The sequence below is a fragment of the Mesoplodon bidens genome, assembly GCF_964165515.1.
Source record: "Mesoplodon bidens genome assembly, chromosome: 1".
In the NCBI taxonomy this organism is placed as follows: domain Eukaryota; kingdom Metazoa; phylum Chordata; class Mammalia; order Artiodactyla; family Ziphiidae; genus Mesoplodon; species Mesoplodon bidens.
In genome coordinates, this window is record NC_138176.1 from 88,015,993 (window position 1) to 88,039,664 (window position 23,672).

Genomic DNA, 23,672 nt, shown 5'->3' on the forward strand with positions numbered 1-23,672 from the left:
CAACAAAAATTTATTATTCTAGAGCTTAGATGTCCAAAATCAAGATTTTGGCAGAGTTAAGCCTGAGGAAGAATCTGTTCCTTGTCCCTCATCTAGCTTCTGGTGGTTGCTGGCAGTCTTTGGGATTCCTCTGTGTAAGGATACATCACTCTAGTCTCTGCCTCTGTGTTCACATGGTACTCTCTTCTCTGTGTCTGCACATGACCTTCTTGAAGGACACCAGTCATTGGACTTAGGGCCCACCCTGATCTAGTATGATCTCATCTTAACTACTTAATCTGAAAAGACCCTATTTCTAAATAAGGTCACATTCACAGGTACCAGCCTTAGGACTTCAACATATCTTTTTAGGGGGACACAATTCAACCCATAGTAAGGTGTCTGGCTATTCCTGATAGGTATTGTCAGATTGTACTCTAAAGGCCTGTATTTATTTAAAATATGTCAATTCTTATAATAATATTCTAACAATTATATTCTTATAATTGTTATATCTTACTGCTGATTTGACTCTTTTATCATTTTGGAAATGACACCTTTTTTCTCAGGTGAGCCTTTTTGGCTAGGACCAGAACTGCCAACAGTATTCTTATACTGGGAAAATGTATAGGCTCTCATAGGCTATTCAGAGTGCTGGGACAGCCAGCAAAGGGTGCTGGGTTACTCCAGCCCTTCCAAGTTGTATGGAATGTGTGTAGGTTACCTCAGGAGATAAGGACATACAACATATCAGGAGCACTTGGGCATTGCAGTCTAATGACGACTTGAACATCATCCTGCAGCTACTCAGTTAAACCTCAAGAGCAGACATGGAAAGCTCATTCAGTGTTTACTCCAGCGGCTAGCAATTTTATCTTTCTGTCAGTAGCAGGTATCAGCTGCTCCGTAGCAGACTAAGCTCCATCTGGTAGGCTACTTCTTATCTGTGTTTTTATGTCTTTTGCTGCTAACAATTAACTGATCTTAATCTCCTTATAGCTTCTGTTCAGTCATGGCTTCTACTCTACTATGGCTTCTGTTTCTTGCCCCCTTTCGGTGTCTCTTGGCTTCCATCCATACTATTGTCTGCTGGTTCTGATGCTGAGTGTTCTCAGTTCAAACTCTTTAAGAGAGTGATGCAAACTAGATTGGCCAATCCTCATTCCTGCTGAGCACAGTACTAGGTTAAGTAGAACTCATATGACAGGCCTCATGGGTAAGGGCCAGTCATTGATGACTGTCTTTGAATCTGCCGGTTGTTCCTTGTGCAATCAACCATAAACATGGTAGTGAATCCTATGTTAATAAATATGATGACTCAGACCAAGAAGCCTCTCTCAGAAGGGGTATCAGACAGTCTGAGGCTTTCCCAGTGGGCTCAGTGCAATTAGCAGGCCGCTGGCATGGTCTATCCACTTGACACTTAGCTCACATTTCCAGCTCTACATATGTATGTTTCAGGATAACAATAACTTTTAGGTGATTGAGAAGTCTTCTAGAGAAGAATTCCTGGAAGAGAGGACAATAGAGCACAGTCTTGAAGGATAGTTAGAGTTGATTAAGGAGGGAGGAGAGTACCAGGCAGAAATTATAGATTGAAGAAAGGCATAGACAGGAAACATTATGCGATGTGCGGGAAACTAAGTAGTTCAGTGTTACTAGGATACAAATGTTGATACAAGACAGTGTAGGCTTGTGTAGGAACCGATTTATGAAGACCTATTTGCCAAGTTATAGAGCTTGGACTTTTGGTAAAAGGAAGTCACTGAAATGTTTTAAGCAGGGAAATATAATAGCTTTTTCTAGTTCAAGTGTAAAATATAGGTTTAAAGGGAGCAGAACTAGCAGCATATTAACTTGTTAGGAAGCTATCAAAATAGCCATGCCAGAGACAATGAGGGCAGTGATAGTACAGATGGAGAACAGGGTACAGATTTGAGGAATGTTTGGAAGATAAAACTGGCAAAACTTGATAATTGGAATCATATAGAGACTGAGTGTCAGGAATGAGTTCAGAATGACTCCCAGGTTTCTTGCCTGGTTACCCTATGAGTGATGTCCCTTTAACTGAAGTATAAGGACTTAGGACAAAAACAGGTTTGGGGGAGGAGATGAAAGGTGCATACTGAGTTCAGTTTTGGAGTGCCATAAATACACACATATAGATATATGCATCCAAGTTAAAGTGTCATTTCTTCAGAGAAAGCTTCTCTGACTATTTGTAGGGTACAGATCTCCATCTCTTAACATCCTCTGCTTTTCTGTTGTGCTAATCACAATTTAAGGTAAGTGACCAATTGTGCAGTTAACCATTAATGTAATCTTCAGGAGGACAGACTCTATTTCCCTGGCCTAGGCCAGCACCCTCTCCACAGTAGGCAGTCAGTAAATATCTACTGAATGAATGCTAGGTGCATCTCAATCACCTAAGAGTTAGTTATTGTTATCCTGTACCTTACATATACAGAGCTGGAGATTCTGAGAAAGAAAGTAGCTTGTGCATTGACACACATTGAGTGAGTGTAGGGTAACCAGATTTAGCAAATAAAAATACAGGATGACCAGCTAAAATTGTATTTCAGATAAAAAACAAGTACTTATTAGTCCCAAATATTGAATCAGATAGACTTACACAGCTCAAAGTGAGTGGCATTTGACTTAGAACTATGTGACACCAAAGTCCAACTCTTTCTACTCTGCCACTAAGATTGTACACCGCTCCTATACTGAAAGCTTTCTTGGGGATTATACCAGCACCAATCCTCTTCCCCTGTTAATAAAAGTTTTTGTTTTATTTTATGTTGTTTTGTTTTAAAATTCCTGCTTTGATGGAAAGTAACTCAGTTTGTCCTGGATGCAGACCAGGAACCAGTGGATTCCAGAAGTTTTATTAGAGTCTCTCTGGGATGCCTTCTCCAAATATAAAGGTAAACTAAAACAACTTGGACCTTCTGCAGTTATCAGATACAGGGAAATGAGTTAAAGGACTCTCCTGAGTAGAACTGTTCCCCACCCACTTCTGTGGTATTTTGAGCCACTCAGGAGCTGTGGTCCCTATCAGATGATTATGTACGTCAAAAACGATTGTTTATGAGTTTCCTCATAGATGTTCTGAATTGTTCTGGAAACAAGATAACAGTGTGGTTCTGGCAATTTTCCTGAGCAAGCTTTAGGGCTATCCTGTGTGGTTAATTTGATCTGTGGAGCTGCTGCGTTATGGGTAATTTTGAAACACGAGGTTTACTTATCTGTCTGCCTATCCTAGGTGACAACGTTTAGGCATTGGTTCAAGGGGCATACCGGGATTTTCTTGAAGGGCCTAGAAAGGCTCCTGTGCACTCTCTCTCCTTCTCTGTCTGTACGTATGTATGAGTCTACATAGAAAGACACATGTAAGTCCTTTACTAGAACATTAATAGAGATTATCTAAGCAAAAAAAAAAAAAAAAAATTCCAAACAAGCAGCTCTTAAAAAAGGAAGATATAATATTGGTCAAAATCATCACAAAGAGATAGGTAAATTCTTTGGATTAATATAAGCAATGAAAACATGTAAGCTCAGGATTTGATGTGCAGGCTCTTTTCAAGAGAAGTTTGCAAGAAAATATTTCCAGAAGTTGACATTTCCACATGGTAAAATATTTCGGAGCAGAGAGCACCTGTTAGAACCTTGAGCCTCAAGCATGACTACGTATTACCAAGGACAAGACAAAATGATTGTCATCTTTACGTTCCTAATGGTTGATTTTTACCCAACAATATAGGCCCATTTTCCAGATTGATTTCTCCTCCCTGAAGCCACCAAGCAGCTGCTATCATTTATAAGGATTACTATCAAATTGTTTTTGAAACATTTTTACCTATAGAAGGCAAATGGAATGCAGAAGACCTGGCACGTTTCCACGGAACAAACTTGCACGCTTCAGCTGTATTTTAGGCTTGTCTCCCAGCCCAGACTGGGTTACAAGCACAGGAACAGTCACAAAACATTATCTCTCTTGCTGCACTTCTACCTGCTACACAGAAATTCCTCCTGGCTGATTCTGAAAGGCCAGGAGGGAGGTCACTTGTGTTTGCTAACTCACTCTCAGCTCACACGTGGCACTTTTCCTTCCTGCCCTCTTCTCTGGCTTGCTGTGGTGGTGTCCTGAAGCTGCCGATATTGTCAAGGTCCTATTGGCTTCGACCAAAACTCTGATTTGTGTGATGCTGGACAAAACTATCTTGTCTCCTGAATTTCCTCTGGAGAGTGCTGCCTTGAGTTTCTTAAGGTCTACAAAGTTTAGTGAAATAGCTCTTTTAGTTTTTATTCACGCTTTATTGCAGCCCTTTCCACCTTGGACATAGAATTACATCCATGGGAGTTGGATTGAAAGACAATGTGAGTAGTAAACACCTTGGTCTACTCCCTCTCTTGACTTTCTTCCCTCCCCATTGCCCACTGTGATCCTTTGTGCTTGGACCAAACTTGAGGATGTGGACTCTTTTGTATGTTTGGATGAGTTCTTTCTTTCCCAGAAGGCTCTTCAGTCCTTTAGGCAAGCAGACCTATTGTGGGCCACCCTGCCAGCCTTCGAGACATGCTCAGACACACCTGAATTACAAGATGAATGTGGCATACAGTACCAAACCCACTCTGCTTCCCATGAATTTAGATTTGGAGTTCCAGGTATAACAAAGTGCTTACTGGGATAGAAATGTAAGAAATCCAGCCAGTGCTTGAAGCTGATAGCACTTCCCTGGTGTAGGTGGGCACAGTGGGTCTTCTTTTTCAGGATAGTCATTTAAGTGATCCCAAAAGGTTAGGCAAGCAAAAGGTACACAGGCACCCATTGCCCCAGGAGAAGGGTGGAACAGAATCCTAATGTAAGACATCTCTCAAGACCCCTTGTTTTGCATGGCTGGTTGCTGGAGAAAAGGTAGGTAAATTTGCCTAGATGCCAAGCAACCCCCTGGGAGAAAAGGAGGTAGAAAGCCTTTTAAATGTCAGTTCATTAGAAACTTCCTGATGGGTTGGGATGGTTCTGACAGATTTTCCTGCAGTTTGAAAGGCTAATAGCCTAGAGGCGAGCACACTGTAAGAGATGAGGAACCTGGTCTGATGGATTCATGGGGGCAAGGAGGAGATCTGTACAACATGGCTAAGGCTGGAAGGCCTTCCTGGGACCCCCTCTGGCCTAGAGCTCTCAGCCTTTGGAACAAAGACTGTGAACATGTGTACTGGCTGGCTCTCTCCTTAAAGCCCAGTATGGCAGTACCTCAGCCTGGGTATGGTATGGGATAGCAAGAGCATCAGTCCACCAAGAGACAACGTCCTTTGACCTGTGTGGGACCCATGGCAGCAACCAAAGCAAGGGTCTCTTCTACCTAGTGCTTGGAATCAAGACTGACTTTTTTTGAACTGAGTAGGCACCTGGCTTTTTTGGCAATTCATGTCAGTTAAGGGTTGCGGAAGTGGGAAGGGCTCAAGATTGAGATACTGGACTTGTTTATAACTTGCAGGTGGAGCTAAAACAATTAACTGCTAAAATTAGCACTATGACTGATAAAGCCTCTAAACTGATAAAGCCAATCACATGGGTTATATGAGCAGAAAGAAAGGGCTCATTCACCTTCTGTTAGTTTTAAGATTATTGTCCACGGTAATTTAGGGCTCAAATGAGATTGCTTATTTATACTTTTAAAAAGTAGAAGTTAATATGATTGTTTGCCCTACCCTGGTCTCTTAAATAAGCTAGATCCATTCACACAAGTCTTTGGAATTAATCCAGATGGTCTCCTCTTTGGTGCCACTCACTGGCTCTTGCCCCGTGATTCCTGGTTCTTTGATTTGAGTCAATCTTTAGACCTCAGCTCTCACTGTCTGCCTGGCCCTCTTGGATGGTTCTGGGCTAGATTTTCTAGTATGGCAGAGATTCTCTTTTTCCAGCCAAGCCTTTAGCAGATGGCTACCTTTCTCCTGCCATCAGTGCAGCTACTGAGCTGCTTTCTTCTTAGTGGAAGAGGAAAAGCCACAGCGCTTGGAAACAAGCCAAAGAGTTCACTCCAGTGCCCTGTGTCTCTGTGCCATGCACTAGTCTTTTTGAGCTGTTTCACACTCTGCTGCTTCACCTGTGGAATGTGGGGATTAAACTAAACGGACCCACCATGCATTATGTATTAAAAAACAAACAATTATTTTTTGTGCTGGTGGTGTTTGTAATAATTTTGAGATACACATACAAAAAAAACCCAAAAAAATGTTTACTTCAAATCAAATGCGAACTTTTGCCCTGGAGTATTCATAGTGTATTGATAGCTCTTAGTTTTTGACAGGATCATGATAATGGAGTTTTCAGAAGTTAAACCCTTGAAAAAATGATTTTTTTTCACAAAAATGTATTTCCCCTTCTGAAGAGGGAAAGATGGAGGTTGATTAGAGAGTTGATACAATGGAAAGAAATGCTGAAATCCTGGTATTAATTTTACCTTAAAAATCTGGAGTTTTTATTCACATCAACTTGATAATTAAGCAAAAGCAGTGGAGAAATTTGCCCAAGACTTGGTCTTCCCACCTTTATTCAAATTACTGTCTTTATTACTTTCCATATCTTAACAAGGGAAAAACTGAAAGTAAGGGAGGTGTGTGCCCCACAATGAATGCACTCATACCTTCCATCACTGAAAATGAGAATGAGCAAGCAATTTGTTTTTCCACATTCAGAATCATATTAAAAAAAAAACTCAAGTTTTTAATGGCATTAAGATTAGAAGCAATCAACAAAGACAAGGAAATTTGCTGGAAGAAATGAAATTCCAACTTAAATCACAAATCCAAGAAAACATACTTTACTGGTTTGATTGATCATATCAGGAATCCCCTGCCCACACTCAAAAACAATCTCTTTTCCCTGTAACAGATCTTTTTAGTCACACAAGAACGTGTGTCTCATGCACACAATCATGAAGATATTTTTTAAATCAAATTCTTAAGAGGTTTGTTAAGACTGCTTGTATCTTTCTTTGAGATTCTTTTGACAAGAATTATCAACTACAGAAACCTTCTAAGATTTCAAACCTGAAGATTGTGTTTAATTTTTCTTTGGGTGGCAGGGGAGTGGGGGGAGCCTAGTCAGTAAAGACAGGTCTACTTTTTATCTTTAGTGAAATCACGATGAGTAAACTGAAAGGAAGATTGGGTTGGGGTTTATGCAACTCAGTTTCTTCCTCTCTACCCCTCTATGCTGCTCTGCCTGCAGAGAGATTTACCTTTGCCTCTCTGTATTCCAGCTCTTCACTCTCAGAGCACTGATACTCAGTCCTGGGCAATTCTAACATTTCTGGTATGCAGTCTTAGATTGAATGAACAAGTTCAACATTTCTTTGGATCAGCCTGTAAAAGCAGAGTCTCCATCTGAAAAATATAACAGTCTCCATCTGAGTTATAAAATATAACTCAGTATTCATTCGAACTGACATGAACATGAATCATTTGGAGCTCTGTGGCCATACATGTCAAGAAATATTTATTAGATACCCATTTATGTATAAAACTGAATGAAAGGCGGGATAGTGTGGTCTTTGTGAGCTTCCACCATGGCGTACCGGGGCCAGGGCCAGAAGGTGCAGAAGGTGATGGTGCAGCCAATCAATCTCACCTTCAGACACTTGCAAAATAGATCTCGGATTCAGGTGTGGCTTTATGAGCAAGTGAATATGCGGATAGAGGGCTGTATCATTGGTTTTGATGAGTATATGAACCTCGTATTAGATGATGCAGAAGAGACTCATTCAAAAACAAAGTTAAGAAAACAACTGGGTCGGATCATGCTAAAAGGAGATAACATTACTCTGCTGCAAAGTGTCTCCAACTAGAAATGATCAATGAAGTGAGAAATTGTTGAGAAGGCAATACAGTTTTTTTTAGGTGTGCTTTGTTAGAAGTGTAGTTCTAAAGCATTTATTCATATTGTTTTGCTCACCTTTATGTTATTACCAGATGACAATAAATGCTGTGGGATTGTTTTTATTAAAATGTTTACATTAAAAAAAAAACAATGAAATAAAATGTACAGTGAATACCATAGGCACAGTCCTGACCCTAAAAGGAACAGTTGATAACAATAGCAATGATAAGAGCAACTACCACTTAGCAGGTACTTACCATATGGCAGCCATTTATATTCTCATTTAATCCCTAAGCCACTCTAATGTAGATACTATTATGACTCCTTTATGGAGAAAGAAAATGAGGTTAGGAAATATTAAGCAGTTTACCCAAGGTTGCATGACAAACACTATGCTTGTCTCTGAAGAACACACTACTGGGTTGTATTCCCCTTGAGCCTAAGTGAAGGCTGAGCATGTAAGACTGGAGAAAGCCTCTTCCCCACCTGTTTGCTGGACTGTAAATTTGTAAGTGCATGGGGTCCTTGGATGGAGAGGGAAATAGAGAAAAGAACAGAATTTCTTCTCCACATGGCCTGATACTGGTCTCCTGGAATGACTCCGTACAGAGAGAAAAGGAGGAAGTGGGTACTAAAGGAACCATAAAATATATCTATAGGTTTTTTTGTGGTGGAGAAGGAAGTTTACAAAAGAAATATATCCTACTTAAAAATTCAAACAATACAGAAATGTATAAAATAATCTCACCAGAAAATATTGCTGTTAATGGTTTATGTATATTCTTCTGGACTTTTTCCCACATATAAATATATAATTATTTAAAATAGGATTGTAATATACACAGAAACATTTCATCTAATAATACGTTCTATAATTCTTTTCTTTTTTTCTTCTTCTTTTATTTTATAATTCTTTTCATATCTTTATCTCCTTTTTCTGTAGAACTACTTAGTATTTCATTGCGTGGTTATACCATAATTTATCTAATATCTCTATTTGGACATTTAAATTTGTTTACAAATATTCTACAATAAATATTTGTATGCACACATCTTTGCAATGTGTCTAAAGCAAATCCCTGTAAGCGGAATTGTCAGGTCAAAGGAAAGGCATATTAAAAATTTTAAGGACTGTTGTCAAATGCCCTCCGATGAGATGGTACCATTTTATATTTCCACCATCAGTATAGGAGAGTGCCTATTTCTGTACACTTTTGCCAGGACTGGATATTATTAGTCTTTTTAACATGTGCTAGTGTGATGGGTGAAAACTGTATCTTGTTGTTTTGATTTGAATTCCTTTCATTGTTATTAAGTTTCAGCGTCTTTTCATATGTTTATTTAGCTACTTGTATTTTCCTTTTGTGAATTCCTAATTCTGTCTTCTTTTTCTGTTGGGAATTTAATGATATTCTTATTGATTTTGATGAATTTCTTGTATATTAGGGATAGTTTAGCATTTGTCTGCTATACATATTGCAAATTTTGTTTCCTAATTTGTCTTTTGTCCTCATTTTCTTCTTCTCTTCTTCCTTTTTCCTTCTCTCTCTCCCTCTCTCTTTCCCATATAGGTGTTTTAAATTTTTATGTCAAAAGTTTTTATGGCCTTTGGACTTCATATATTTATTAGAAAGGCCTTTCACAGTTCCAAGAGTATGCAAGTATCAATTCCTGTTTTCTTTTAGAACCTTAATTTTTTTCATAATCAGATATTTGATCTAACTTTAATTCACTCAAATTTAGCTAGGAATCCAGGTTTTCAGGTAAAATCATTAGCTTTAAAATGTCTGCCATTAAAATGTATATATTTTTAATGTGTGAGCCAAAACAACCTCAGTGGCCAGATGTGGCCGTGAACTGCCATTTTGTGACTTCTAGTTATAAAGATTTCACATAAGAAATTAAACAAGACCGACTGTTTCTGTTACATTGCTGATGGATAAAAGGAGTATATACAGCATGTAATTAAATACAGGAAAAATTGTATAACTACCTGCTTGAAGGTAATGACCTTCAAGTTCTATCTCCTAAGGAAGATTACTTAGCTGAGATTCTAAGTTTCTTCATCTGCAAAATGGAGATAGTAGTAGGTTTCAGGAAGCATTAATTGTGTTCTGGCCTTGTATGGGGTCTGGCACGTGAGATGTCATTAAGTGGTAGTTATTATGAGGGGTTTTAGTGAATTACAAATATGATCTCTACCACTCCTGTAGCCATTTGTGTGGCATGTTCTAAGCTTGTTTCAGAAAGAACTTACTCAATTGGAGATTTGATTAAAGTCAGGTAGTGCTTATGGGTTCCCAGTTTGTGTGTGATTTAGTGAGGGACTCTGTTGGAGATATGCAAGAAACGTTAGACATAATCGACTTTTAGGAAGTCTCCAATTTGGTTAGGAAAATTAGACTTTCATTCAGAAAAACAAAATAAAACACAAATAAGGATGCTATAAATAGTACCAAATTGATATGGATATGTGTTAGCTCAAGAAGATAAAGTTGTAGGGGTGATGGAATTGAAGGCCTTGAAGAATTCATAGGATTTGTGTGTACCAAGAAAAGGGCATTACAGGCTTGGGAAACAGCATGAACAAGACATAGATATGGGATTACATGTGTCATTGTGCTCCGCTGCAGATGGTGGGGAGAGAGAGAAAGGAGGTGTGAATGGGGACAGAAAGGAAGAGTGCTGGCCAGGGCAGAATTGTGGGAGTATGCTGGGACAGACACATTGAACTCAATAAATAGAGAGGGTTACAATTGTGGACTGAGTATTTTGGATGGAGAGGCACAAGAGTCTGTGACAGTGCAAAATTTGGTCAGGAGGGCTGATCAGTCATTGGGAATTATGGGTGTTCACATGGAAGTTCAAATTATGGCTATGGATGAGAATGTAAAAGTAATAATAGCATTTATTGTCACTAACGTAGCCAGCAATATGTCACTAACATAAAACATGGTTTCAAGAATTGTTTTATCTTACTTAAGCTTATCACTTAAACATTACAACTGTAGTAAGTTAGGTGATATTATTCTTATTTTACAGATGAAAACATTGAGATATAGTGAGGTTAAGAGACTTGCTCTGGAAGAGAGAAATGTCTTCAATAACACTAAAGGGTCTGTCTCTTTGGGATCTTCTTTAGAAGAGCCACTATAAAATCAATCCAGACAGAGGCCACATTTCAAAGTATAGACACCAAGCTCTCACCCTCTTTTGAATGCACTTTAGGACATAGGTCAAGATGAGAATGGGGTCACAGTGTCTTGGTGACATCTGTATCCTCACCATATGATGTATCCAGTAACCTTTCAGTGGATTAGAAATGTGAAACAACAAGGCTCATAGAGCAGGAAAAGTCTATTCCAGTGAAAAATTGTTCATTTATGACTCAGTGGTTTTCTCTGGTCCTTGAGTCATGATTGCTTAATGCTGCCAGGTGCTTCAGTAATTCCCTCTTTCCTTTTTTGACTAGTGGGTACTTTCTCTCAGTTTTCCTTTTCAGTTTGGGGGATTTTTCAGATTGTAATTTACTACAGGGGAGATAAAACCATTGATTTTTATAACTATGTAACATTTCGGTAAATCAAGTCAAAGAATAACCAAGAATCTTGTCCAAGACAACAAAGTTAATCTCTCTTAGCAATAGGACTAAAATGTCTTAACATTCCTCTTTGGATTTTTATTATCCAAGCACATTTAAAGCATCAGCTTCTGTGATATTGTGCTAACTTCTTCCCTGAGAACCAATAAATGCAACTTTTATATTCTCAAGTTCATTCTCTTGATATCCCTTGGCCAGTTAAATGGCTATTTGGTAAAAAAAATTGAGAAGACAGGAAGTCTTACAGATAATTTGCATGAAGTTTACCTCCGCAAAAGGCAGTTATGAGAAAGTTCTTTTCTAAAATGAGCAGAAATCTGTTTTCCTGGAATATTGAGTCATGAATCTAAGGCTGAACCGAATCTACAGTTTAATAATATGAACCCAAAATAAGCCTGGGACCCACTGTTCTACTCCAAGGACAGAGGAGCATAGACCCCATGACTGTTTTGGATTGCCCTTCTTTTCATTCGTGCTTTCAGAAGAGATAGTGCCAGATGTTTCAAATCTGGAATATGGCCACTTTCTGCCAATGCAAACAGAAACCCTGCTACATATTGTTTTGGGGTTTTTAAAAAGACAACCAAAAAAACAATATATTTATTTATTTGGTGTGCCCATGGTTTCATGAAAATACCTCTTTTGGGTTTGTAAGAATTCATTTGCAGATGCATATTTCTGATAGGTAATTACATTAGCAAACTATTATTTGCACCCCCATAATATATCTCAAATTTATCAACTTGTCTTCAGCCCCACTGTAGCTACCCAGGTCCAAGCCACTCACTATCATCTCTTGCCTGGACCACTATATTTGCCTCCTGGCTGGGTGTCTAGCAGCCCGAATATTTTTTAAATCAAAAGCCACTTCTTAGTTCTATCCTACTCAAAACCTCCCATGACTTATAAGACCCTAAGTAACCTGGACTTTGCCTACCTTTCCAGTCTTGTTTTGTTCTACTTTTGCCCCTGCCCTCAGGCCTCCATTTTGTTTTAAAACTTAACCAAGGTCTTCCACCCTAACGCTGTTGCACAATTAGCTTCCTCTTCCTGGAAGACTGCCCCTCTCACTTAGTACAGCAGTCTCTTTCTCCTCTTTAGATCTCAACTTAATGTCAGCACCACAGAGAAACCTTCCCTCACCACCCTATCTAAGTGAGGCCCACCATTTTTACTCCATTTCTTTGTCCTGTTTGTTTCTTTTATACCAATTATATTAATTTGTTTCTTGTTTTCTTTCTATTATTTGTTTTTCTTTCTGGAAAAATTGAAAGCTCTTTGATCACAGGGACTATCTCTGTTAGTTCACTACCATCCACTTAGCACCTGGTACCATGCCAGGAACACAACGGGTTCTTCTACATATTGATTTCCATGTGTTCCAAAAAGGAACCGCAATGCATTTTTTGAAAATAATAGTTTGAGATCTGATTTTTGTCAACAAGCTTGGCTTTGAGAAGACAATCAAGTCTGCGTTGGTGATATAGGTAACTAAGACATGCCTATGTGTCATCTGAGACACTGGTCTCTAGGCTAAAATGTTAAAGTGCCCTGATTACTCAGTAGATACTTACACTGGTAATATTACAATGATACTTCCATATTCAATTACCAAGGGCTATGGCAAACTCAAATACATTGAGAAGAAAACAATTAAGTTGAGGAAGGGTCTGGCTATACAGAGAAGGAGGAACAGAAGATGAGAATTTTAATGTCAGCTGGGGATAGAATTGTAAAAAAATGAAATGAGATGAACATCAAAGTGTTGTTATATGGAAAAGATATATGATTCATTCTAAATTGTTCCAAAAGGAGAACTAAGATCAGAAAAACATATTTCAGATGATCATAAAGAAAAACTTGCACAGTTGCCCAAAAATAAAATAAACCTCCTTGTTAAGAACTAAGCTTTTTGTCTCAACAAATGTTCGGGCAAGACCAATAACATCTTCAAATATATTAGTGTGAAAATTCTTATGCATAGTGACTTGTAAAAAAATAAACAATCAATTCATGTTGGTAAATAATTGCAACTATGTGAAGTGATGGAAATGTTAATTAGCTTGATCATGGTAATCATTTCACAATTTATGCACATGTCAAAACATCACATTGTGCACCATAAACATATATGATTTTTGTCAATTATTACTTCAATAAAACTGGGAAAAATTCATGTTTGGTAATAAATGAATGTATTACTGTGCAAGCTTAGACCAAGTGGCCACAGAGGTCTAGAAGAATGCTGATACTCCTTGATGTTTCTAGCATCCCCTCTGTACCCATGTGGGAGATGCAGAGAGAGAAATCAGCCCTTGTTCCTTGCCTTAACAGGGGATTTTAGAGAAGGTAAAAAGCCCTGAGAGATGTACACGTTTTCTTAGAGGAGTTGTATGAGTTGGTCCTCAAAGGATTAAGAAAAACAGAATAAAGATGATGTGACATTTTAGAGAATTAGTACAAAGGTCCAGAGATGAAATTGAGCATGACATCAGGGACAGTGAGTAGACAAGCTGGTTATAGTGATGTGCCACCCCGCACCCCGGGACAGGGAGAAATGAGGCAACAGGAACATAGGAACCAGACTAGAGAGTTTGAGTTTGATGCAGGAGACACATGGAAGTTTTGTAAATTATTAAGCAGAGGAGGGACATCATTAGAATGTGTACGAGAAACACTTGCCTGATGGCTGCTCCAGACAGACAAAATAGAGCTATGCCTTTTGAACTGGGGTGCACTCCCCTCACATTCACACACCAAAATGTTCACTGAGCATTCATATTACTTGAAGATTTGGGGGAAAAGATACTTTAATTTGTAAGTAATTGAAGACATTTCTTTATATCAAACAAATATGATAAAATCTAATACTTCAGAGAAATGACATTCTCTGCATCTTGCAGAATGGCTATAGGTTCTGCTCCAAGGGCCAGCTAGCTCTCTTGGGCTCTCTGTGGCACTCGGTCCTTGGATGGGAAAGTGTGAACAGCCTATAAGAGTAAGTGAAAGAGCAGAAGACCGTGCCCGATTAATCAACACTGAGAATGTGCTGCGCTGGGCACTATGCTAAGTGTTGGGGGTAGAGAGGAGAAGGCAGCGCTGCCCTGGAGTAACTGTTCACCTCATGGAGGAGACAGGTCCATAAACAGATAATATATCTTGGAAACCAGTAAAAACCAACTATGCACAGAATGGGACCCTGGGTATGTTAGAGGAAGCAACTAGAGAATATAGAGGCAAATTGAATGCAGTGGCTACAAGGGATGAAACAAAGACCAGACCAAGACTTCTGTCCTGGGAGGCCCAAAGAATTAAGCTGCTTCTAACAGAAAAGGTAGAGATGTGATTAGGTGCCCCAGTGGTGGCTGTTACTAAACAACTTCTGTTTAGTACCACCGAGAACTTATGCCTTGGAAGAAAACAGCACATGAGAAAGACAAACACCCACTTAGAGAACTTGTTTGCACCCACACTGTCTGACCTCGCTCTGCAGCTCTCCCACCTACCTGTGTTCATGAACTCATTTCCATCAGTGGTTCTAAGACCCAAGTTCTGATACTTGCCAATTTTTAACTTACCCTGCCTTTTGAGAAGAAAACCATTTGAAAACTCCAGAATAACCTTTTCAATAAAGAACCCAGAATCCTGCAGCTTCTGATAAGAATTAGAATAAAGATCTAATTCATAGAAATATAATATACCTTGCTGAAGTTAGTACTTGAACTATATATGTGACCTAGATTTCCAGTTATTCCAAAGACAAAATTGTAGCAAACTCAAAATACAGTTTCTACCTCTCTTATAGAACAGTGGTTTATATTCATCAAATTGAATTGAATTGAATACCAGTGGCACACTGGTAAATGAAGTCATTTGTTATTAATAATGGTTTTTGAGTATTGATAATAATCACGAGTAACTAGATACTGCTACTAGCTAACATTTATTGAATGTTTAGTACAAGCTAGACACTCTTCTAGATCAGCAATGGTGCAAGAGATTAATTCATTTAATTGTCACACAACCAAATTTGGTGGATATCATTATTATCTGTGTTTTATGGAGCAGGAGAGGTGAAGATATTTGTCCAAAGTAACATAGAATGTGGCAGAAGCTGGATTGTTTAAGAATTCCACAGCTTAAATGCTTAAACACTGCACTTCACTCCCTAACAATACTAATAATCATTGCAAATGATTTATATATATATTTTTAAAAGGTTATCCCTATGTGGCTTTCTCAGTAGACATTCCCTTGAGTAGGAGAGAGAGAGAGAGAACGAGCAGATTACATTGAGAACACCAGGAGTTGCACCCCATCTCAGGTAAACCCATAGGAGTATATGATGCCCAGGCACATCATCTGGGTGTACATCTCAGTAGAAAAAAAAAAACATTTCAGACTTCTGACATGGAAAATGAATTGATGCTCAGTTAAACTCTGCTCCAGCATTTGTGAAAACTCAGGGAGCAATTTTTATGTGTATTGCCAATAAATAGGAACATGTAGCTCATTTCTGAGCAACTTTTTATGTGTATTGCCAAATAAATAGGAACATGTACAACATTTTTGAGCAAATTTATCTCAGAGGATTTCAGAAACTATGGGCCAACTTTAGATGGGTATTTCAAACTATGAACAGATCACTCTCAGCAATCAGTCCTTTGGAGACTGCATCAGACCTGGTTTATGCACCTCCCAAATTCACTCAGCCCTGCCTGCCCTCTGGGTTCTCACTGTTCTCACTGCTTGGTCAGTGGAGTGCCTTGGCCACCACTGTCACCTAATGCCACCTGCTGTCACTGCCTCCTCAGAGTGATTGCTGAACTCTTTGTTGGGCCTGTTGGGAACACAGACAGGAACTAACCAGACCTACAGAGGATCTGGCCTCTCCCAACACTCTGGTCTCAAATGAAGCATCTTACTGTAAGGCATGGTATCCAGCTTCTCCAGAAGCTGCCTGGACAAATGAGGGCTGTACAACCAAGAACTGCAGGAGAGTTACTGTTCCACGTGGTAAACTTTGACCATTGAGACATGGAAGATAGAAAGGTGTTGGCTGATAATTCCTCTCCTTGATGAACTGTTTTAAAGAACTGTGGTTCCAAAGAAATATATCTTGTGCAGCTGAGCAGTCAACAGTGTTTCCTTGTGAAACTGGCCAGCTTGTTAATGCAACAACTTGTATTTGCTTTCTCTCCTTTCCTGCCTCATGTTCCTTTTCCCCTCACTTTTGCTGCCCTAAGATTGTACCACCTAGTAAAGCCTTTACACATAAACTTTGCCTCACGTTTTGTTTTCTGGGGAACTTGGGCTAAGTCAAACTAATTATCCACTATATAAATGGCTATTGATCTTATGCACACATGTGCCTTCAGATAATGCCTCTCTTCAAGAAACTTCCTGCTCCTGAAATTCTACCATTTCATTTTTCTATTTCAACCATTCCCAAAGTATTGGTTGTAGAGGATATACATTGTACATGTTATCATATTATCAAGTTATCATATGATTTATTATCATATGTTATCCGATTATCATATGATTTATTCCGTTGGTCTATTAATACGGTGACTTACATTAATTTTTTGAATGTTAAACCAACCTTGCATTCATAGGATAAACGTCACTTGGTCATGATGTATTACAATTTTTATATCTTGCTGGATTTGATTTGTAAATATTTTGTTCAGGTTTTTTTCATTTATGTTCATGGGGGATATTGATCTATATTTTTTCTTTTCTTGTGTCTGTCTGATTTTGGTATCAGAGTAATAATGGCCTCGTAAAATGAGTTTGCAAGTGTTCCCTCCTCCTCAACTTTCTGATAGAGATTCTATTAAATATTTAATAGAATTATCCAGTGAAGAATTTGGGCTTGAAATTTTCTTTATGGGAAAGCTTATGACTATGAATTCAATTTTTTTTAGTAGATATAGGACTTCTCAGTTTCCTATTTCTTCTTGCAAGGGTTTTAGTAATTTGTGTCTTTCAAGGAACTAATCCATTTCATCTGGTTGTCAAAATTTTGGGCATAAAGTTGTTTTATAATATTTCCTATTACCTTTTACTATCTATAGGATCTGTATTGGTGTTTCCTTTTACATTTTTTATTTTGGTGATTTGAATTTTCTGCCTTTCTTGTCTTGATTATTATGGCTAGAGGTTTATGAATTTTGTTGATTTTTTAAAGAGCCAACTCTTGGTTTCATTGATTTTATCTATAGTTTCTTCATTTTATATTTGAATGATTTCTGCTCTTGTATTTATTACTTTCTTCTTTGTACTTACCAGCCAGTGAGGAAACAGTTTTCAAAAGGGAGACTAGTGGATTCATTTGCAACTCTGAGGAAAGTCCACCAGACTATCTCTAATACCACTTGGGCTTTTATGATAACAAATGGTACAGTTTTTTGAAAATAAACTAAGAAATTACTTTCTGATTATCTGAGGGACTAGCGTTCTGGTTACTTTAAGGCCCATGTGAATGCTGTTTTCTGATGTCTGTTTTTAATTTTTTCTGGCTTTATTGGACTATAATTGCTATATTACATTGTATAAATTTAGGGTGTACAATATGATGATTTGATATACATATATATTGTGAAATGACTACCACAATAAGGTTAGTTAACACATCTATGACCTCACATAGTTACCTTGTGTGTGTGTGTGTGTGTGTGTGTGTGGTGAGAACATTTAAAATCTACTCATTTCAAGCATCCATTACAGTATCGTTAACTATAGTCACCATGCTGTACGTTAGATTAAATGTTTTAAAGGTTGGAATTAGAGGAAATAAGAAAAATTAGTGTGGAAGAGAGGGAGACTTGGGCAAATAATATTTTTTTTTTCTTTTTTTGCAGTATGCGGGCCTCTCACTGTTGTGGCCTCTCCCGTTGCGGAGCACAGGCTCCGGATGCGCAGGCCCAGCGGCCATGGCTCACGGGCCCAGCCGCTCCGCGGCATATGGGATCCTCCCAGACCGGGGCACGAACCCGTATCCCCTGCATCGGCAGGCGGACTCTCAACCACTGCGCCACCAGGGAGGCCCGGGCAAATAATTTTTACAGATGAAAATCAGGTCTCTAAATGAACCCTTTCTAATTTTTTTAAGTCCTTTAAAAATTTGGCTTATTTGTGAGAAATAAACAGTACTCCCCCTAAAAGTCCTGTGTCTATAAGGGGAAAGATCCTAGGTTACTTTCTCTGTTATTGTTAATTTTTAGAATGATTTAACTTGACTAAATCCCATTTAATTGAAGTATGATTTGGATATACAGCTTGCTTCCTCTCCCTACTTTTTCCCTCACAATCATTTCTGTCCAATAAGGAGAAATAGAAATTTACTAAAAAGAACATCAGGGCTAAAGGAGAAATCTCCGACATATACCCTGTGGAATTTTAGAAAATATGTGTATGGCATGTTGTCAAAGGGAGATGTTGATATCAGACTGGCTTCAAAGCCTAGCTGTAGCTAAATGGTCTTGGGCAAGGTATTACCCTCTCTGTGCTTCAACTTCCTCTACTGTAAAAAGGAAATGATACTACCCACCTCAAGGTTATTGTGAGTTCATGTATATGAAGTGCTTAATAAAGTGATCATAGGGAATTCCTCATGAGGCCATAGGTGCAAGCTGGGAGGCAGCAGTGTAGCAGGAGCAGAAGCCTTAGGTATTTGGGTACTTCTTATAACTTACTTGTGCCTTCAGGACCTGCTCAGACTTGATCACGTATATACTACTTCCATTTGATTATGGAATGCTGCTGTGCATGCCCAACTTCACAGTTTGGTGGTTCAGAGAAAACCCAGTACATGAGAGGCAGCTCAGATCACATGGTAACTTGGTGGCCCATGGTTAAGCATTCAGTGTCTACAAAGGCCAAGTAGCAGGCCAAGATCTATTTCTCAGAAGTGGAGTAGTTTCTCTACGAGGTTGGCAGGGTTTTACTCCCAAATCCTAAGGGCCTGAGCTGTAATTCACTGATAGGGGCCTGCTAGAGACTCCAAACAGCAGCCCTATCTGCCACTGACACTTCAAGCAACATTGGATCTCCTGGATCATATTGTCCAAGGGGCAGAGCAGCTTGCCCAGCAGACTGGACCTGTTGCAGAGTCTTCTCTTGTTCTGGGCCCCACTCAAAACTAGCAGCTTTATGGGTCACCTGGTAAATAAGCCAAAGTAACAAATCCAAACGAGGAATATGTTTCCTCTAAAATTCAAAGAGGCCCATCAGGCCTTGTGCCTCTCTTCAGTTGTAGGAAAAGCCAGCTCCAACAACTTATCCTTACCTTAGATGTGATATGTTGACATGTCCCACCCCACTGGACCCCTAGAAGTTTCACTAAGGCCCCTGAACTTTTGTCTAATTTACTTTTCACACTCTGTCATGTAGAGATCTTACCAATAAGTCTAGAGTAATTGCTGCTTCTTGCTCACTAGGTCCAATCAACATCATATCATCAATGTAACGGACCAGTGTGATATCTTATGGGAAGGAAAGATGATCAAGATCCCTGCAAACTAAATTGTGATATAGGGCTGGAGAGTTAATATACTTCTGAGGTATAGGAAGTGATGGTCTGCTGCTGGCCTTGCCAGCTGAAAGCAAGGTGGTCCTTATTGACAGAGCTGGAGAAAAAGGCATTTTCCAGATTAATAGCTGACTAGCAGATACAAGAGGATATGTTAATTTGCTCAAGCGATGAAACCACATCCGGTACAAAACTTTCAATTGGAGTCAATACCTGGTTAAGCTTAGCATTAAACAACGTCATTCTCCAAAATCTTCTGAAGAGGCCAGATAAGCTAGTTGAATGGGGATATGGTGGGAATCACTACCTCTGCATCTCTTGAGTCCTTGATGGCATTAGTCTCTGCAATACCTCCAGCAATGCAGTATTCCTTCTGGCTTACTATTTTCCTAAGAAGACATAGTTCTGCTTGCTTCCACTTGGTCTTTCCGACAATACTAGCCCTCTCTTCACAGGTTAAGGAACTAATGTAGGTAGTTTGGAAGTCCTGGCCCTGGCAATCTGGGAAGAAAAAGAAATAAAAGGAATACAAATTGGAAAAGGAGAAGTAAAACTGTCATTGTTTGTGGATGACATGATACTATATATAGATAATCCTAAAGATGCCACCAGAAAACGACTAGAGCTAATCAATGAATTTGGTAAAGTTGCAGGATACAAAATTAATGCACAGAAATCTCTTGCATACCTATACACCAACAATGAAAGATCAGAAAGAGAAATTAAGGAAACACTCCCATTCACCACTGCAACAAAAAGAATAAAATACCTAGGAATAAACCTACATAAGGAGGTAAAATACCTGTACTCAGAAAACTATAAGACACTGGTGAAAGAAATCAAAGATGACACAAACAGCTGGAGAGATACACCATGCTCTTGGATTGGAAGAATTAATATTGTGAAAATGACTATACTACCCAAATCAATCTACAGATTCAGTGCAATCCCTATCAAATTACCAATGGCATTTTTTACAGAACTAGAACAAAAAGTCTTAAAATTTGTATGGAGACATGAAAGACCCCAAATAGCCAAAGCAATCTTGAGGGAAAAAAAAAAGAGCTGGAGGAATCAGGCTCCCTGACTTAGGACTATACTACAAAGCTACAGTAATCAAGACAATATGGTACTAGCACAAAAACAGAAATATAGATCAACAGAACAGGATAGGAAGCCCAGAAATAAACCCACGCACCTATGGTCAACTAATCTATGACAGAAGAGGCAAGGATATACAATGGAGAAAAGACAGTCTCTTCAATAAGTGGTGATGGGAAAACTGGACAGCTACATGTAAAAGAATGAAATTAGAACACTCCCTAACACCATACACAAAAATAAACTCAAACTGGATTAAAGACCTAAATGTAAGACCAGACACTATAAAACTCTTAGAAGAAAACATAGGAAGAACACTCTTTGACATAAATCACAGCAAGGTCTTTTTTGACCCACCTCCTACAGTGATGGTAATAAAAACAAAGTAAACAAATGAGACTTAATGGAACTTAAAAGCTTTTGCACAGCAAAGGAAACCATAAAGAAGACGAAAAGACAACCCTCAGAATGGGAGAAAATATTTGCAAACAAATCAAGGGACACAGGATTACTCTCCAAAAGATATAAACAGCTCATGCAGCTCAATATTAAAAAACAACCCAATCCAAAAATGAGCAGAAGACCTAAATAGACATTTCTCCAAAGAAGACATACAGATGGCCAAGAGCACATGAAAAGCTGCTCAACATCACTAATTATTAGAGAAATGCAAATCAAAACTGCAATGAGTTATCACCTCACACTGGTTAGTATGGGCATTATCAGAAAATCTACAAACAACAAATGCTGGAGAGGGTGTGGAGAAAAGAGAACCCCCTTGCACTGTTGGTGGGAATGTAAATTGATACAGCCACTATGGAGAACAGTAAGGAGGTTCCTTAAAAAACTAAAACTAGAACTGCCATATGACCCAGCAATCCCACTACTGGGCATATACCCAGAGAAAACCAGAATTCAAAAAGACACATGCACCCCAATGTTCATTGCAGCACTATTTACAATAGCCAGGTCATAGAAGCAACCTAAATGCCATTGGCAGACGAATGGATAAAGAAAATGTGGTACATATATACAATGGAATATTACTCAGCCATAAAAAGGAACGAAATTGGGTCATTTGTAGAGACGTGGATGGATCTAGAGACTGTCATACAGAGTGAAGTAAGTCAGAAAGAGAAAAACAAATATCGTATATTAATGCATATATGTGGAGTGTAGAAAAATGATACAGATGAACCATTCTGCAAGGCAGAAACTGAGACACAGATGTAGAGAACAAAAGTATGGACACAAAGCGGGGAAAGCAGGGGTTGGGGGGATGGTTGTGGGATGAATTGGGAGATTTGGATTGAAATATATACACTAATATGTATAAAATTGATAACTAATAAGAACCTGCTGTATAAAAAATAAATAAAATTAAATTCCAAGAAAAAGTAAAAGAGAAAAAAAAAGAAAAAAAGGAACCAATGTAGCGATTGAGTATATCTATTCCAATTATGCATTCTGAAACTAGGGCAATAACCACAAGGGGACCCAATGGGCTCACCGTGAGACATACCTGAGCTAAAACTCCATTCATTACCCAACCTTTATAATCCCCTGGTCTGATTGGTGGACAGCAATGATGTTTTGGGTCTCCTAGAATTAATATCAGTGCAGAGCCAGTATGCAGTAGTCCCCAAAAGCTTTGATTATTTTCTTTTGCCCAACACACAGTTATCCTGGTGAAAGGCTACAGATCGCTTTGGGGAAGGCTGGAAGAAAGACTGACTGTATAAGTTTTTGGCAGTGTACCAGGGTCCTTCCTTATGGGATCCAGCCTTCCCTTCATCCAAGGAATTCTAAGTAAGTAGACTGGCTCAAGTCTAGGAATTGATTGAGGGACAGTGACTCTCTGTTTTTATAATTCAGGTTAGGCTTTTCTTCACTTGACCTGAAACTTTTGGGCTTATACAAATCAAATTAGAATTTTGTTCATTTGCTTGTTTGTTTTATTCAAGTACAGTTGATTTACAATACTGTGTTAATTTCAGGTTACAGCATAGTGATTCAGTATCTTTGCAGATTATACTTCATTATAGGTTGTTACAAGATAATGGGTATAATTCCCTGTGCTATTCAGTATATAGTTTTTACTTCTCTATTTTATATATAGTAGTTTGTATCTCTTAATCTCATAACCCTAATATGTCCCGCCACCCTGCCCTCTCCCCTTTGGTAACCACAAGTTTGTTTTCTATATACATGATTCTGTTTCTGTTTTGCATATACATTCACTTGTATTATTTTTTTACATTCCCCATATAAGTGATATCATCCAGTATTTTTTTTTTTTTTTTTTTGCGATACGCGGGCCTCTCACTGTTGTGGCCTCTCCCATTGTGGAGCACAGGCTCCAGACATGCAGGCTCAGTGGCCATGGCTCATGGGCCCAGCCACTCCGCAGCATGTGGGATCTTCCCAGACTGGGGCACGAACCCATGTCCCCTACATTAGCAGGCGGACTCTCAACCACTGCACCACCAGGGAAGCCCCTTGTCTTTTTTTTATTAAAATAAAATTTTATTTTATTTTTTTATACAGCAGGTTTTTATTAGTTATCTATT

At 38.7% G+C, this 23,672-nt stretch overlaps 1 protein-coding gene across 1 annotated transcript; it reads left to right on the forward strand.

Annotated features, from left to right (window-relative positions):
* Positions 1-7,527: 7,527 nt before the first annotated feature.
* Positions 7,528-7,992, forward strand: LOC308622163 (small nuclear ribonucleoprotein E-like). Its single transcript, XM_081243360.1, has one exon. It carries the CDS (start codon positions 7,554-7,556, stop codon positions 7,830-7,832), a length of 279 nt encoding a protein of 92 aa, XP_081099486.1. The 5' UTR covers positions 7,528-7,553; the 3' UTR covers positions 7,833-7,992.
* Positions 7,993-23,672: the final 15,680 nt, after the last annotated feature.

Coding starts and splice junctions, on each gene's coding strand:
- LOC308622163 (XM_081243360.1), top strand. CDS start 7,554: ATGGCGTACCGGGGCCAGGGCCAGAAGGTGCAGAAGGTGATGGTGCAG.